Source organism: Pelodiscus sinensis, chromosome 1, assembly GCF_049634645.1.
Source record: "Pelodiscus sinensis isolate JC-2024 chromosome 1, ASM4963464v1, whole genome shotgun sequence".
In the NCBI taxonomy this organism is placed as follows: Eukaryota; Metazoa; Chordata; order Testudines; family Trionychidae; genus Pelodiscus; species Pelodiscus sinensis.
This window is the reverse complement of record NC_134711.1, coordinates 40,646,596-40,665,564: the sequence shown is the minus strand read 5'-3', so window position 1 is coordinate 40,665,564 and position 18,969 is coordinate 40,646,596. Positions and strand designations below refer to the sequence as shown.

Genomic DNA, 18,969 nt, shown 5'->3' with positions numbered 1-18,969 from the left:
AACCCCCACTCTTCCGTACCCCCTGCCCTAAGGCCTGCTCTTCCCACCTGCCTTGACTTCAGCACCCCCTTCCCTTGCCCTGAGCCCCCTACCTCTCTGCTCCTGAACCCCCGCACATCTCCCAACCCTCTGCCCTAAGCCACCTACCCCCGTTACCTCCTCACCCACAAGCTCTCACTCCAGCCTTCATTTTCCTTCAAATTTTGAAAAATACAATCATTGAAATAACACTTGTATATTCAAAGAAAGAAAGAATGAGAAATTCCTTCAGTTACAGCATGTATATCTGCTAGTAAATTCTATAGCTAGCCCAACTCTTGTCACCACTGTGGTCACATTATGCCACTCTCATAGTATATGGCAGGGGTGGGGAATCTAAGGCTCAGAGGCTGGATGCAGCTCCTGGCTTGCCTGGATCTGTTCCTTGAAAGTTGGGGCTCCCCCCAGCATTGGAGAGCCCATGCTGGTGAGGGGTGGGGTTTTTTGTTTCTCACTTGTGTGCAGGCCTTCACTGATTTTTCTGTGGGTCAGTGCCCTTGACCCCAAAAATGTTCTCCACCCCTGGTATATGGGGACAACAACAGGCTAGAGGAGAATTCCTCCATTCCAGGAGCTGCATAAGCCTGTGCTAACCTATGGTGGTCATCCTCACAGCTCCCAACATAGGGGGCATGCCAGAGTTAGGACAGTTTGTTACGTTTAGGAGAGGAAATAGCTGTAGCACTTATATTCATAAACTATGGGGAGGCTGCCATAAATGAAAGAAGATGCTTAAAGATACATTTGGCATCTGCTCTTCTTTGCCAAGATTTCTGAACTACACCTTCCAGGAGATGTAATACAGATTCTAGCTCCAAATAAGAGCTGGTCAATGAGTGGAATTTCTATTTCACAGGATATTCCAAATTTTTTAAATTTTCAGAGAGTCAAAATTCTCCAAAATATTTTGTTTGAACCTCATTAAAACATTTTGTTTTGACTTCATCATTTCAATGACATCATAACACAGATTATATCTGAAACAATAATGTAAAAATTTCCTTTTGAATTTTTTGAAAAAAATCAATACATTGCCATGCAGTGTTTCAATTTAATCAGATCAGTATTTTCTGACAGAAGCTTTGTCATTGAGAATTTATTTGCCTAGCGGTACCCAAAATGTTTGTTGTAAAAATTCTGCACATTATATATAGATTACATTGGCCTGTTATTTCACAAACTGCAAGCAAGTAAACTACCATCTTAATATACTGAAGGATTAAACCTTGCATTTCATCCATTCTGCCATCAAAACCGTAACTCTTCAACACAAAAGTTAAAAGAATAAACAGTACCTATTTTTTTCATATATATCATCAGGTAATCCCTAATTTGTGTGTAATTTATGCGATTGCAATTTATCATTTTAACAAAAGAAAAATGAGCACACCTTCCATTGTGCTCAAGTATCATCTGACATTTGACATGTTTCATTTTCTTCACAGTAGCCCTCCAATTTGGTCTCCATAACAAACAATAAACGTGATTGGCACATTGTTTTCAGGTTAGGGTAAGATTTAGCCAGCATGAGCAATCTGAACTCACAGGTCATTCGGTTACATGACAATCCACGTGCATTACTTTAGTCACATGGCTTTGCAAACTACTTCAGACTTTTCCACTAATCCTTTAGGTATTGATTCATTTTGTATTCTCCAGCTTTGATCCCACTTTGGTGGGATACTAATCTAAAATTCAGATAAAAAAGTGAAATAATAAAAAATTAAAACATTAGGTTTTGTTGTCTTTATATGAATGGCATTGGCTACATCTCCTCTGCACAGTGTCGACGAAGAACAAGGCCTTACATAAATAAAGAATATACTGATGAACATCATAGATTTATTCCTAGACACCATTCTAAAAAGCAGACAAACAGTGATGGTACTGAACAAAACCAGCAGTCCCAAATCTCTACTTCTGTTGTCACTGAATATAGTCTTAAAACCCTATGAGCAAAAAAGGCTGGTGTAAGGGTAAGCATGGAAACACTATTTTTATAAGCTTGTTCTTGTCTTATTTTGCTACAGCAACTTTTCCCTGGTTATGGACAATGGCACAGGCTGTGGAGAAGACCACACAGTGCTGGGCTAAATGTCTGAGAACAGCATCTACGGTTTAAGCATTCAGTTTCTTTCACTCTTAACAGAAAAAGGTGGCATATTATGTATTATTTGAATGATTCTATATGATCATGTATTTAAAGTCCATGTTGCAGTGCCTACATATGAAGGGGCAGAGTGAAGGTTGAATTTTCAGCTTTCATGCTGTATTTTCTTACTGTTGGGTGCCTACGTGTGTAAAAATAATATCACACTGTCATCATTTTTAACGCTATAATACTGCCCCATCTCCTTAGAATTAAGAAAAGGAAATCATAATAGGTACTTGCCTCCTGGAAGAGAAGCAGATGCAGCAAGTTGTAAAATGGCCAGTATAAGAAGCCAAGAATATGAGAATGGCCATCCGGGGTCAGACCACAGGTCCAACTAGCCCATTAGCCTGTCTTCCGACAAAGACCAGTGCCAGGTGCCCCAAAGCTATAGATGTATAGTTGCTGGATTCTGTCAGAGCTAAAGTTGTGATAGTTGTGGACTTCAGGCCCTGTTTCTACACTTAGACCCTATGAAATTCCTATTAGTATGAGTGGCACTTTGTCATCGAATTTTAAATAAAACATATTAACTTCTAATAAACTTGTCATTCTAATTCTCCCTCAGATCATTGTTCCAAAACTGAAATCAAAATAAACAGCATTGCTGTGTAGCCAGTTACATGCTATGTAAGAAAACCCATAGTGGTGTTTTCTGTAAACTTTGGAATGCTGACGTGCTCAACTACATGTTACATTCCTGCTAATGTCAAAGCCTTCACAAAGCCTTGGCCTCATCATATTATAAGCCCCCCGACTAATCATGAAAATGAGTGGAACTTCTATTAACAACCATGCAGTTATTTTATTCTCCACCACCAGTAGCAACTCAGAAAGTACATTTTCACTGTTCCCCTTCCATTGTTGCTTGAGAACAAAGTCAGTGTAATTCTGCTTGTTTTATTTCCTGCCATTCCCCCTCACTCCTGCTAAGTGCATAGGGTAATACACTCTTCTGCTCTCAGGCTACACTAAATATGGTAATGGTCACTGTGTCAATAATCCCCCTGTTTAAGGGACCTACAAACAGTAGTGATGTGACATTCTTCCTGTCAAAATGTCTAGCTGACGTCTGATGCTTAAAACAGAGCATGCTTTCATCCCTTCATGCATTGTCGTAACTCCCATGACAACTCTTAAAAGGGTGCCTCAGCTGGTCAGGGAAACAGTTGCTGACCAAACGAGATACAGCCTACTTGATTCAGCTTTCTTGAATGCCTAATTATTTCAACTTTCTATCGGCCTGACCAAACGGGACCATGTCGACCTTTGGCTATAGAAGAGAGCTTAGTAAATATGAATCCATTGATGAAGATGAACTCCTCGCTTCTCTGACTGATGAGGAGCTAAAGGAACTGGAAAGGGAACTAGAAGATATTGAGCCTGACCGTAACCTTCCAGTGGGGCAGCGACAAAAGAATTTAACAGAGAAAACGCCAACAGGAACTTTTAGCAGGGAAGCGTTGATGGCCTATTGGGAAAAAGAGACCAGAAAACTCCTAGAAAAAGAAAGGTTGGGGGCGTGTGAACAGGTAGGATTTTTCAGAGCCCTGGAAATGTTCAGGCTCCCTCTTCTATGATTTTCCATCATTTACTATTTTTATTTTCTTCTGATATACTACAGCATTTGAAAGAAAGGTGCTAGTGACAGTCTCTTTCTTGAGTGCTGTGAATTGGCAACAGCAATTTTTGGTTTTGGTCTTGCAAGGGCTTAAAAACTCCATTGGGAAAAAAAATCTGTAAAAGCAATTGGCAATAGTTATTTTAAATAAGTCGTAATACTGCAATGATTGAAATGATTTTACAAAATTAGGTACAAGTAGCCAATCACAAAAGTTATTATTTTTTGGAAGCTAGGGGACTGCTTTTTTCTCTTGTAAAAATAAATAATCAGTATTGGGTTTATGGACTGAATCAGTAATAATCAGGAAGAGAATTCTGAATTTTTAGCAGAGAAGAGATTGGGAAAAAAGGTGCAGCAGAACCAAGTGGCCAAATTTTCACATGGTGTAACTCGGAATAGCTTCATTGCAGTCGATGGAATTAAGCTGATTTACACCAGGGGAGAATCTTGCCCAGTATGTGTGTGTGTTGTCTTATCAGAACACCACTAAAGGAATTTGTAAGCATAGAGGCCTGGAGCTGGTATTCAGTCAATCAACATATTAATAGAGTACTCATCATGCACTCTGTCTCAGGGAGCTTTTTATAAATAGTAACAATAGATGCTAGTTGCCTAGAGCTCTATAACTGGGTAATAATAATTAAGGTTTTGGTCCTGTGAGATACTCAGCACCCTTAAGTCTCAGCCTGAGTTGAGGCCAGCCAGCACCTTGCAGAAACTGCTTTTAGGATTAAGCACTATAAAAGGCACATTTTTTAACACCTGGACTATAACATTCAAAGCACAGTGTGGAGTTTTAGCCGCACAAATTCCAATGATTTTGCAGCTAAAGTTCAATACTGAGCTCTGATGATTAAGGACCTGACTGGCACTCTTGCTCAGAGGTCAGCAAGCAGTCTCATTGATTTCAGGATTACAATTACATCTACATAGAAAAAAAAATGTGTTCTTAATGCAGGTTAGCTAATCTGTGCTAACTAACTTGGATAAGACATGGCAATTTGGCTTTTAATTTGGGTCAGCAGCTCAAGATAAAGCCTATAGGGGTAGCATGGATTTGTATTCAAGCTGCTAACCTGAGTTAAAAGTCGCTGTGTGTCTTCTCTGTTATTTTAACTTGAGTCAGCTAGAGTGTGAGTTAGCTGACCAGAGCATCTGTGTAAACAAATACAACCTCCATTAAACACTAAGCACCAGATCAAATAGTGTGAGACATCAGAACCTATTTAGGTCAGATATGGACATCTGGATGAAACAGCAGAGTTAGTCCCTTACTTTTTTCATCCACATCTTTAATTTACATGCAGGCAAGAATGAGAAATGGCCAGAGAAGTCCTAGTTTTGGTACCCTGTCCAAAAAGCAGGATTTCTGACTTGGCAGCAACCTCCATCTTGAATGGCAATACATGGATTTCCTAGGCTGTAATGTGTCAGTGGAATCCACAGTTTTTGCTCTAGAGGGGAGAGAGCTATAAAATGTATCCAGAAATGTCAGCACCCTGCCATAGGATGTCTGTAAAGTGCAATCTGGGGGTTGAACCTGCCCCCATTGAAGGCAACAGCAAAACTCTCAATTTCAGTGAGAGGACAGTTTCACCCTAGGTGTTTGTAGCAATGGTGCATTGGGATATAATCCGATCATGATGACAGAGAGCAAGCTAGTGAAGAATTTCAAAGAGAGACGTTTTTAATTTTAAGCTCACCAGTAATGCTTATAGCTAACTATCAAATTAAAGTATGGATGTCATATGAAAGAGAATTTAATCACCTTCCCTCCACCCCATTTCGAACACAATTCTAGCAGGTTTCTTTTTACACTAATCTTCTAAAGTCACTGAAGACTATTGCCGATCGGTTACAATTAGTACTTTAGAAAGTTCCAGACATGAATAGGTGCTCAACAACCATACTGAAGCGTGTGCTATAAATGCCTAGGCAGATAAATGTGTAGGGAATCATTGGGGATGTTCTGTGCCACAGACATATTCTCAACTTTTCAACTTGCCTGTATATGCATGACACTTATAGAACTACGTCTTGATCTTGCAATGAGGCTGTGGTGCTGAAGGATTTTCTGGGTGGTCAGCAGCCTCTCTGCACAGAGCTCATTTTAGGATCCCATCAATACTGCAAATTCTACATGTTTTGAGCTCCTAGTGAATCACACAAAGGGTTTGTAAGACTGGGCCCACAGTTTGTTAACCCGAGGCCTTTTTCACCTCCATAATCAGGCTTCTGTGAGCACGGAAATGATAATACACCTATTTTGTGTCCTGCAGTAGAAAACTGTTTTTCACCCAGAATTTTACTAAAAATTCAGTATTATGGATTTATAATCTATCAGTCTACCAGGTTAAAGTATAATTAGAGTAAAGCCAGGTCTGCTGACTAGGGGAGGAGGGTAAAGAGGGCAACAGTACCTGGCACGTGCTGCCTGGGGCCCTGGCACAGATTTAAAAGAGCCACCGCTCCTACAGTGGCAATGGCATCAGTCAGACCTCTGGGCCCTTTAAATCACTGCCAGAGCCTCAGGCAGCATGCACCAGATGGTGCTGAAGGACTGGCTGGGTGATGCTAGGCTCCAGCCCCACCCCTTCCTCTGGAGGCCTGCCCCTTCTGGGGGCGCAGAGCACCCTCACACACTTTGCCCTGGCCCGGTCAAGTCTATCAGCTACTTTGAGTGGTGCTCTCATGATGAAGCGGTTTAAGATCAATTGTGTAGAAAAGCCTATTTCGTAATTAAGCTCAAAAAATGGAGTTGAAACTAGACCTTATTGGTACATAGGCATTAAGCTGGATTTGTGCACTATGAAACTAGCCCAAATTCCAGGGCTACTTCTGAACTTTGGGACAGTTTGAATGTAGATCTGAATTTGAACATGTTAAAGTATTAAAGTGACACTAGAGTAACATTACGAAGAATGTTTTCACAAACGGTCTAAAAGCGTCCATGCCCGAAATTGTGCAACCAAAATCTTGAACAGTATGGTAATCCCTTTTTTGCTCAACTTTTCATGTGCAAATAGTATGTGGGTGTGTGAAATTAGACAATGATTTAGCTGATTTAGATGCATATATAGCATTTGTGCATGAAAGTCTGAGTTTTAGGAAATGAGAAATTTTGGATACCTGAATTTCATGGAATTAAACAGAGGTATGTAATTTTGTACATCAAAATGTAGCCATTGGGCTGTACTCTCAAACTTATAGTACTATTTGTCTGTCTTAGTGAAACCCACACAACGAAGAACATTCAGACAAGGAAAATCCATTTGACATTTCACTGTGAATATATTAACTATTTGGTAATATGGGGTGTGTCTAGACTACATGGCTCTGTCGACAGAGCCATGTAGATGAGTTTACCAGACATAGCAAAATGAAGTAGCGATTTAAATAATCGTCGCTTCATTTACATCAAAATGGCCACCGCTCTGTGCCAATCAGCTGATTGTCGGCACAGCGTGGTAGTCTAGATGGGGATCAGCCGACCACAGAACCCTTTGTCGTCAGATCCTTTATGCCTTGTGAAACGAGGCTTACAGGATCTGACAACAAAGGTTCTGGGGTTGGCTGATCCCTATCTAGACTACCGCACTGTGCCGACAATCAGCTGATTGCCACAGCGCGGCAGCCATTTTGATATACATGAAGCGGCAATTATTTAAATCTACACTTCATTTTGCTATGTCTAGTAAACCCATCTACATGGCACTGTCGATGGAGCCATGTAGTCTAGACACACTCTTTATGTGTATCTGTGTTGGCTTGTTATCGGCTAGATCTTCCATTGATGTAAATCAACATAGCCCCTTTGACTTCAGTAGAGTAAGCCAATTGATGCCAAGGATTTGGCCTCTGGAGAAAGGGAAAGAAATTTAAATAATTAGATGAGATGAGATGTTTCAGTTCTTTAAAATTTTCATGCTTCTGTCTGATTATATTAAACTTTTAATATTAATTTAGTATAGTTTCAGTATAATTGCTATTGGGGAAAATCAAAGTAAAGTTCAATATTTTGCTACCATGTTTAATAACGACACCTACATTCCTATTCAGGATTCAAAGCAAGACGACAACAATTCAGAAGAGACCGAGGAAGAGTATTTCACAGGAACTAACAGTGAAATTTCTGAGGAGGTATACACTGAAGAGGAAGAGGAAGAGGAAGCAGAAGAAAAAGAAGAAGAAAAAGAGGAGGAGGAGGAAGAAGAAGAAGGAGACAGGGATGAAGGTGACTCAGAAAAAAAGGAAAATGCTGCAGTTTGTGAAAGGACTGTGACTTGTGAAAGTGGCAGGAGTTCTGACCACTCCGAACACAAGAAATGCAACAGCCAAAAGGAAAAGGAAAAGGAAAATGTCATCAATGGCAATGACACAGAAGATATGAGCTTTAAAACAAGTGCCACCCACCTTTGTGGAAACCCAACGGTTATTGAGGATACTTTGGAAAAAGTTCAGAACAATGACCCTGACACCACTGAAGTCAACTTAAATAACATTGAAAACATCACCATACAGATGCTTACTCATTTCGCGCAAGCGCTCAAGAACAACACAGTGGTTAAGATGTTCAATCTGGCCAATACTCGTGCTGATGATAATGCGGCAATTGCTATTGCTGGGATGTTAAAAGTGAATCAGTATATAACGAGTCTGAATGTAGATTCAAATTTTATTACCGGCAAAGGGATACTGTCCATCATGAGAGCTTTGCAGCATAACAAGATTTTAACAGAACTACGATTCCACAACCAACGGCATATCATGGGCAGTCAGGTTGAAATGGACATTGTTAAACTGTTAAAAGACAATACCACATTGGTGAAGCTAGGGTATCATTTTGAGCTTGCTGGACCAAGAATGAGTATGACTAGTATTCTCACAAGAAACATGGATAAACAACGGCAAAAACGTATGCAGGAGCAAAAACAGCAAGAGTCTGGTTGTAATGGAGCAATCAATCCAAAGACCAAAGCCTTGCAGAAAGACACTCTTGGGTCCTCACCTTACACATCCCCTAAGAACTCACCTTGGTCCTCTCCAAAACTTCCTAAAAAAGCTCAGCCTGCCAAAAGCCAGCCTCTGGCTCCTCCTTCACCCCCTCCTCCTCCTTCCCCACCTCCTCCTCCTCCTCCTCCTCTCATTGTTCCAGAGAAGAAGGCACCAACTAGGGGTATAGCTGAAGTCATCAAACAACAAGAGAGCTCCAGGAATGCCTTACAAAATGGACACAAAAAGAAAAAAGGCAAAAAAAGCAAAAAGCATGAAAATAGCATATTGAAAGAAATTAAAAATTCCTTGAGATCAGTCTCAGACAAGAAATCAGAAGAAGGATCACAACCCTCTACTCGGCCCTCCACCCCACAAATATCTCTTCATGATAGCCTTATGGAAGCAATTCGCGGAAGCAATATAAAACAGTTAAAGCGGGTAAGTAAGGGCCACATTTAAGTAATGGATTACGGCTCAAATACTTCACAATCGAAAACACGCATCATGAATTTTAAAACATAGGTATTTAATAGAAGATTGCAGTTTGAGAAATATTAGCATAAGTACATATTTAGGAGCAGATTTACATTTGAACCTGCTTTAATGCTTTTCATTTTAATTTGACCTCAGTTTTGGCAGAACCCAGGGTGCTGACTGAACCAATGTTCAGACTTCTTGGGGCATGGGATTTGCAATAGAAGAGGGTTGCTGTAGAAGTGAATACAATAAGCAATGAGCCAGAGGTGAAATTTTGCTGCCTTCAGGCATAACTAATCTTTTTCAGCAAAGCCCTCATTTTAGAATTGAATTGTGAAATGGGCTTGATTTCTTGGTTAAGGAAACACGACGTCTCAGTCTGACACCTCTTTTAATAGCTTCAGTCTATGGAGGAAGGGATGGGAATGGCTGCATGAGCAGTGGAATTAGCTAGGGGTATGTCTAGACTATATGGCTCCGTCGACGGAGCCATGTAAGCTAGTTTACCTGAATAGTCAACGAAGCGGGGATTTAAATAATCCCCACTTCATTAAAATGAAAATGGCCCCCGTGCTGTGCTGACAATTAGCTGATCCTGCATAGTGCAGCAGTCTAGAGGAAAACCTTTGTCGACCGCTCCTGTAAACCTCATTTCACGTCAATGGAGCCATGTAGTCTAGACATACCCTAGATGTCCACACACATACCTAGGTTTCCAGATAGGATTGTACTCATACTGGTTAGCCCCTCCTGCCATCCATGCAGCCACAGCTACATTACTGTTTTTAGTGTGCTTGTTCAATGGAAGTTAGCACAAGTATTTTCTACCTGGAGGTAGAAAATTACACGTCCAGATCCAGTGTAAATGTTTTCTTCACAGAGAGAATGAGTTTTCTTCTCAATGTGTATAATGGCATCTATGTACTATGGCAACAGGCACTTAGAAATGCATGTAAATCACGATCATACTGAATAAGCATAATATACACACATACAGAAAGACAGACAATGAGGCTTCTTCTTTTCCAGCAAGTATTGTAAATGTAATGAGAAAAAACCCACTCTCTTGTAGGTGGAAGTGCCAGAAGCTCTTCGATGAAAGCATGGAATATAGAAGAGCCAGAGCCAAAGTCATGGGAAGGCTACTGAGTTGTTCAATGATGATAAATAGACGACGTTGTGAGCTGCTTCCAAAGTGCACTCTTAGAATGGAAACTTTTTCTTTTTAAAGAGATAGACCTATTAAACTTTAAACAATGCTTTAAGAGCACATAAGCTTTTTAATTTGTAAATATGGAAATAAACATTTTTTATGTAATGAGATTTCTACTGGAGAAATAGCGGTTTATTTAGATATTCTTTCCAATATCTGGTTGTTTGCACATCACTAGACATGTTCTTTACATTGAGATGTAATTGTTTAGTGATCGGTGTTTTTTTCTTTTTTTCATGAATTTACAATAAATGTGGTTTGAAGCTTTTAAGCAACCAAAACAATTTTAGTCCCAGGTTTCTGTGAGTACAAACCAGTCAAATGTGTCATTGGTTAAACATCCAGTAATTGGACTGAAGAGGTTGGTGTAAATGTCTAAAGGTCTGTGCAGAACTGCTAAGCGCGCACGACACCCATTGACTACAGTAGGATTTGCAGGTGCTCAGCACTTTTGATAATCCAGGCCTAGGTAGCTAGAGTTTCAATGCCTTTTTAATTATAGTCAAAAGCAGAGCAGTCATTAAAAAACCAAACAAGATTCTTACAATATCAGTTAGAATCTAATATGTAACAAAAGAAGTAATCGTAGGTTGTAAAGCAAATATTAGATAGATGCAAATGTTAGAATGCGGTGTACAGTGCTGATCACCATGCCACACATCAAAGAAAGCATGTTATAGTCCCAGAAAATGTGCAATGTAAGGCAGCAAAGATAACAGGTAGTAGAAACATAAACTATGCCAAAAGATTAAAGAAATTGGTCTTATTCCTATTGTTAAAATGACTTGGAAGTGACCTTGCCATGTCCATAACAATGACAAGGAGTGACAAAACAAACAAACTACAATTGGTGAACTGGAAGATGGTGTTGAATTAAGAGGTCTTGATAATTAATACAAAGAGAAAAAGATGTTTGAAATACGTACACTGGAAACATATCTCTCATACAAATGCAAGTCAATACATTTGGGCTACGTCTACACTGGCAGCTTGCGCAAGAACTGTTTTGCGGAAGAGTTCTTGCGCAAAAAGTCTTCCATAAGAGCACGTCTACACTGGCATGTGCATTTGTGCAAGAGTGTCTATGACAATGTGCAGGACTATGTAGCACTTTAAAGACTAACAAGATGGTTTATTAGATGATGAGCTTTCATGGGCCAGACCCACTTCCTCAGATCAAATAGTGGAAGAAAATAGTCACAACCATATATACCAAAGGATACAATTAAAAAAAAGTGAACACATATGAAAAGGACATATGTGTTCACTTTTTTTTTTAAATTGTATCCTTTGGTATATATGGCTATGACTATTTTCTTCCACTATTTGATCTGAGGAAGTGGGTCTGGCCCACGAAAGCTCATCATCTAATAAACCATCTTGTTAGTCTTTAAAGTGCTACATAGTCCTGTATTTTGTTTTAGCTACACCAGACTAACACGGCTACATTTCTATCACTATATGACAATGTGGACACTCCCTTGAGCAAGAAAGCTCTGATGGCCATTTTAGCCATAGGGGTTTCTTGTGCAAGAAATTCATGTTGCCTGTCTACACTGCCCTCTTGCGCAAAAGCAAGAGCTCTTGCACAAGAGGGCTTATTCCTTGTGGGGACAGGAATAACTCTTCCAGAAGAAGCCCTGTTTTCCGATGCTAGACTGTAAATTTACTTGCACAAGAACGCGCGTGCAGTGTAGACATCCGGCAAGTTTTTGTGCAAGATCAGCTGTTCTTGAGCAAGAAGCCATGAGTGTAGACGTAGCCCGTGAGGGGAGAAGAGGAATAATCCCCAAAAGAGATTCAATGGGATGGAAAAACCAGAAAAGCTGGCTAGCGATCAAGCAGAAAAAGAATGCCAGATTCTATGTGCTGAACTACAACTGGGTATGTTTTGGTGAGAGCCAACAAGATTTTGGAATCAATGTAACAGAGATGTCACATCACAGACTACATAGTGGAAAGTCTCTCTCAGTGCAGCATGGGTGAGTCTCCCTCTAGAATATTAGTTATAGTTCTGAGTACTTCTGCTGTCAGAAAAACTATGATCATCTGGTGAGAACTCAGAGAAAGTTAGCCAGACATGAAATTCAAAGAGATGTGAGTTTGTGAGGAAAAGAGCTAAATATGTTTCTTTTGTTTCAACATTAAATTAGAGACATTCTACTTCTTTCTATGTATTGGAAGGATATAAACACCAAACTGAAAAATAATAGTTTATGTTGGCCCCATCAAATCTAATTACCTGAAACTGGAAACAAATAAATATAAGCTAAAGATCTGGAAATATTAAGATATAAGATTCTTGAGAGATGGCCTGTCCTTAGGAGGGAGGTGAAAGACATAGGTTGCTTGTGAGTTAAATACATCAGAATGGATGAAGCATACAATACTATGGTGTAGACCAGGGGTCTCCAAACTTTTCAGCCCGAGGGCCGCATTAACTATCAAACAGCAGTTCGGGGGCCGACTACACACTTGAGGTCCAAATAAAAATCAAAACATGGATGTTGTTTTTAATTATTTATTTAATATTATTTTATTCAGTTATTATTTAATAACACATTCATACACTACACATGAACACCTGTATTAGTGTGAATGGTGAAATTGTTTCCTGGATGCCAAAATAGCAGACATTTCTGGCTTTAGATTTGTTGTCTCTAACATCAACAGTGACCTGAGATTATCATCGGACAAGTTTGTTCTCAAATTGTTCTTCACGTATTTCATTCTTGAAAATGTTTGTTCACACAGGTATGTTGTTCCAAAGATTGAAAGGTACCTTGATGCAAAAGTTTTGACATTAGGAAAGTCTTCCTTGGGCAAAAACTGGTAAAAACCCACCAGTCCTATTTTGAACTTGTCCCTAAGGAGGTCATTTGCTTGCAACTCAATGACTTCCAGCTGCAGTTCATCTGGGCAACTGGCCACATCTGTTTCAAAACCCATTTGAAGCAATCTCACTTCTTCTGCCTTTGAATCCAAAAAGGTCTCCACGGGCCGGATGAGAGGGCCTCGCGGGCCGCATCCGGCCCCCGGGCCGTAGTTTGGAGACCCCTGGTGTAGACAATACTCATCATCAGGGGCAGGGGGATAGACTAAGGAAACTAATGGCTCTTTTCCATTTCCAATTGCTTTTATATTGTAAAGTATAACTTATCAAAAGCAATTGATAGTGCACTGAGGTGCCTTCCAAGACTTACCCTTTTGTCTCACTGTCACAATAAATATGGTCGGTCTGATTATCCATACTTTGGAAATCTCTACAATTCTTTAGACTTTTGAGGCCCAAGGCACAATCCACAGCCTCCGTCAAGCCCATGGAGGTTTGAAATCAGGATGCTTGCAGGGTGGAAGCAATATGGCAACTTTACACTGGAACACAGACCGAAACTAGGATGAAGCCTGCAAGCCCAAGAACTTTTGTACAAGGAACCCTTTCTGAAGTAAGTATGAGGTACCATGAAATGAGGGGCAAACATGGAATGGTCTGAAGTACAAATGCAGGATTCAGGGAAAGTCCAGTGCAGGAAATTTGAAGGAAAAGAAATATGTGAAGGCAGACAGGGAAAAGGCAAGCAACAGGGAGAGGGAGAAAATAAAATAAAAAGGGAGAAAAATGTACAGAAAATGAAAACAAACATAAAAAAGAGGAAATGAAGGAAAGTTGCAGGCATGTATGAAGGGAATGGAAACTCTGAAAAAGGGAAGAAAAAGCAAGAAAACACATACCCAGCTTGCAGGTCAGTAAACACTGCTTAATTTATCTGTATTTTTAAATACTACATTTATTCTAAATGCCATAATGGGGTGGGAGTAGCGAACAGACATGTATCCGTGTATAAGTTAAGTACTGACAAATGACGACAAATTGTCCAATATTTCTGCAGGGTGCTGTGGCCCTCTGTGCGCATGGAGGTGAGTTTTTTCGATAAATTACAGAAACAAGAAGGTCCTGATCACTTGTGGCCTTTCAAGAGCCCGTGGCACAATTCATGAAGTGTTATACTGTGCCCAGGTCAAATTCTCATTGGGGCATTACATTCTGCCTACCTAAATTTCCCAGTTTCAGTTGGAGAAACTGCAAATACTGTCTTCTGTTCACAGATGTGCTAGTGGGGGAGGTTTTGAGAAGCTTTGGGGAAATACCGACTTGATCAATATTTTGCTACTTACTTGAAGGGAAAATTAGGATGAGTTCCCTGTCTCGCTAACGTATCCTCTTTCTGTTAATGTTGCTAACTTCTCCCTTTTACAGATGGCTTACAAATGATGTTCAAGAGCGATTTGTTTGCATTTCATTAGATTCGCTTGCACATGAGACATGAGGGTTTGTGTAAAGGTCTGAAAGCCTCATGCTCATGAAATGTTGGCAAGGTTATGTTACTGTCTGGTTTAAAATCTCATAGGGAACAAGCAGCACCACAAATCTGTAATTTTCCTTGGGTCTATTTCCTGCTTGTATGCTTAGTTCACATTCTATACTATTCTCCAGGGTTCTCGAGGCAGACAAATAGTTTCTTTTAAAGGCTGACAGCCTCCTTGTTCAACCTCTAAAGAATGTTGTGCTTCGGTCAACTGTACTGTGTCCAGCAATCTGCTGTCTTTGAAGCTAATTGTAGTACCTTCACAATGGCATCCAACCAGGGCCGGATATACGGCAGGGCAAATGGGGCGGCCGCCCCAGGCCCTGCACTTCAGAAAGCACCGCGCATGCGCCGTGGTGCCGCTGCGCATGCGCATGGTGCCACTGCGCATGTGCCGTGGCAAAGGGGGGCCCCGCAGAATTATGCTGCCCGGGGCCCCGCAAAACGGTCATCTGCTCCTGCATCCAACAATGCAAATATGTTCCTTATCGGATTTTGTGAGATTTGTTGCAGAAAGTAGTGGTGATCGGTGTTTCCTCTAAGATTTTCCACCCATGAGCCAAGTGAGTTTTGTCTTCTGAACCGGTATTGAGTTCATGTGGCTTGTTTGGATGTGCCACTGTGGCACCCAAGTTATTAATAAATATCTTATAAACCTCTCCATTTTCCCTCTGCTGCCATGCCTCCCACCCTCCCCTCACCCCATCTGCTCCTCTGGTGCTCGCTGCTGCCCCCATCCCTCATCCTCCTCTGTAGTCCTGGATCCTGCCCTTCTCACTCCCCTCAGCCCTTTGGGGACCTGCCCCTCTCCCCATCCTCCTTGACCCCTACACCTGCCCTTCTCTTCCACCTGTGCACCTCCTCCACTAGCAGCACTCTGATCGTCTGTAGCTACCCGTCCCCATCCCCTCTCCTAACAAATCCCTCTACCCATCTTCCCTGCCTCTCTCCTCTGGTGCCTGTCCCTCCCCTCCATGTGTTTGCCCTTCTGCTTCACCCCCACAATACTCCTGGCACCTGCACATTCCCAGTGCTTCTGTAACTGCCACTGAGCAGATCTGAACCTGAGACTTCTGAAGTTTAGTGTAGGAGCCTCTACTATCTGAGTTAAAAGACAGTTGGCTCTCAGCTTAGGCTACAGAGCTCCCTTATTCTTAGCTCTTGCTGTAAGTGGTATAAGTGCCACTACACGGGACAGTGAATCACACTAGGTGTGTGGGTTACACTTCCCCCTTCCCCTCTTTCTCCCTGGTGTCCAACCCCTCACCACTCTCTGCCCCAGGTCTCCTCATGCCCCTCTGTGCCTTCACGCATTACTTGCTCCATCCCTGCCTTCCTCATGCCAACCCCTCTTCTCCCCCATTGTCTCTCCCCTCTCCACTCCCAGCATCACCCTGTTTCCTCCCTTCTCCCACCCCACTGAAATCTTCCCTCCCCTCTCCTCCCCCCTCCTGCCCTTTTCCTCATTGTCTCCTCTTGGCCCCCTGGTATTTGTCTCTTCTCCAACCTGCCCTTTGGTACCTGCCCCTTTCTTCTCCTGCCCTGGCCTCCTCCTCTCCCCTCAGCATAAGCCCCTTCCTCTCCTCACCACCTTCCCCTTAGTTCTCCCCCTGACCCTTCCCTAACTTTTTACCTTCAACATGGAAAGCAGTTTGCGGGGGCTGGAGCCGGGGCCATAGTGCTATTTTTAGCACTGCAGTCCTGGCCCCAGAAGCTCCCACAGCTCTGGCCCCAGCTGCTTCCAGGGCGGCACTGCGTGCTAGGACTAGAGCAGAGGCCTCCTGTGATGCTATTTTTAGTACTGTGGTCCTGGTCCTCATGGGCAGCCCCGGCTCTAGCTGGAGTAAAGTGACTGCTGCATGAGACCTGTTTCAGCTGGGGCAGCCTCACCGGACCAGCCTCACCTCATGTGCCATGGCTCCAGGCAGAGCAAAAGGGCAGCCACCAGCCACCAGGAATCCAACAGGCCACCAACCAGCTGGTGCCACCACCACTCACCTTCCATTCCAGCTGGAAGGTGAGTGGTGAGAGCTGCTGTGTGGCTCTTAAAATGAGGTGGACATACCTACATTTGTTAGTTTAGAGGGAATGCTGGTGGTGATGCTGCTATGGAACTATGTGTCTGATGCTACTCAAAGGTAAGTGAAGCAAAGCAGGTATGTGCATAGTAAAAGAGATCTGATCTAGCAAACCTTTCCTTATTGGATTCAACTGGGTGGTCCAAGAGCAAGAGCTGAAGTGAAAAGCTGACAAGGTAACCAATATTTCTCTGCCCAGGCTATAACGGCCTAAGAAGGATCTAGGTGCAGGATTGCTGGCTCACATGCTACACCCATTAGGAATGCCCTGCTTAATTTCTTCCTTAATCCTCCATTGAAATGACAGAGGCCCTGAAGAGAAGAGATCCTGCAATTGGATGAGTAAGAGGAAAGTAAGGACCAGATTCTGCCATCCATACTCACACTGAGCGGTACCTTTCTCTGAGTGAGATCCCACTAATCTGGGCAAGTAGAGTACTACACAGTGTGAGCAATATTGGCAGACATTGGCCCTTTAGCTTTTACATAGTTACCTGGTAGTCCAGGAAAGGTGCCTAAGGTTTATAGACAGGAAAGCAGCTTATAATGTACATAACATTTTACTTCACATTGCTTTTGAAATCTCACTTTCTATATATCCTCACCTAAAGTTTCTGGGTAATAAGAATGGCCTTTGTGCTGCATTCTGCTCACATTTGCAGAGGATAGCATGCACACCCTGGTTGTGGGTGGGCATGAGTTGGACCTCCTGGAACTTGCCAAAACACATATGGAAGACTCTAAAACTAGAGCATCTCTGAGGCTGCAGATGAAACTGGTTGCAGGCCAGAGAAGACCAAAACCAGCAAATCAACCTCACATAGTTCTTCAGTATCAGAATAATTTGTATTTCCAATAGAATTTTCAAAAGAGCCACCAGTGGAAACTTTACAAGCTATTTTTCCTCCAGCAATGCATTTTCTTTATACACAGCTAGATCCTGACATAGCACTTAAGCATGTGCTTAACTTTAAGCACATGAGCAATCTCATTAACACATACATGCTTAAAGTTAAGGTTTGACTTAAAAGCTTTGCTGCCAAAATGTTCAGTATCCTGCAGAATCAAGCCCCTAATGTCTACACATCCTTTGAGTTTTAGGACAGCAATTAAAATATAAACAAGCCTTTGTGCTCTGCCATAGGACACAGTGGGGTTGGAATCTTTTGGAAATATAGAGGGAATTTTTGACTCTGTTCTTGGACAAATTACATATATGTCTCAGTTTCCCCACTGATACTATTATCAACTTGTCTTAGTGCTGTAGTGTGAATTCAAATATGTTTCTATAAGCTCCTCAAATGGAAGATACTATAAGTATTATCATTAGGCTAATCAAGTGTTCTAATTGGCTGAATACCTTTGTGCAATTATTAGTGTGTATATGCACAATTCTTAACTGTTAAAGGGCCACAGCCCATTACAAAACACAGGAATTTCTGCTTAGACTGCAGAAAGCCATACATCCATAAGACTCAATAATGAACCATCCTGTTCACTAGGGATCACAACTATGAGAGGCTCGAACAAACACCTGGCAAAAAATAGGAAAGGTGTTCTCCAGGAAAGTAAACTATTCTTAAGCCACCAAGGTAGGAATTGGAGAACTACTTTGGTGAGACTAGAAGAACATTCATTGAAAGAGAAAATGTGTGGAATTTCTGTGAACCGTCATCCTATGACAAGAACACACTAGGAGCTGACAAAATTCAAAGTCAGATCCCAGAGATGATGTGTGGGGGAGGGGCATCCAGTGTCACATGCTCCTCCCCCTTTGCTGTTTGCTTTGCACTGAGCATGGTCACATGGATTTAGCATGTGTCCTCTCTGTTGGCTCCTCAGCTATTCTGTTTGAGAGTGGCTGAGGTCACTCAGCAGGATGGGCCCAGCAGATAATTTTGTAGGACTAACCAGATAGGACCTCTACATGGCACAAAGACATTTCCACACTGGGTCAGACCATTGCTGCATCTTGCAGGGACAAACTATTTCAAGGGGAAATGCCCGTTTCTTCCGCCTTAATA

At 41.8% G+C, this 18,969-nt stretch overlaps 1 protein-coding gene across 1 annotated transcript; it reads left to right on the top strand.

Moving 5' to 3' along the window:
* The first annotated feature begins 3,337 nt into the window (after positions 1–3,337).
* On the top strand, positions 3,338–10,610 carry LMOD2 (leiomodin 2). The gene is made up of 3 exons (XM_006122591.4): positions 3,338–3,723; positions 7,875–9,248; positions 10,360–10,610. Exons 1-3 carry the CDS (start codon positions 3,451–3,453, stop codon positions 10,384–10,386), a joined length of 1,674 nt encoding a protein of 557 aa, XP_006122653.2. The 5' UTR covers positions 3,338–3,450; the 3' UTR covers positions 10,387–10,610.
* Positions 10,611–18,969: the final 8,359 nt, after the last annotated feature.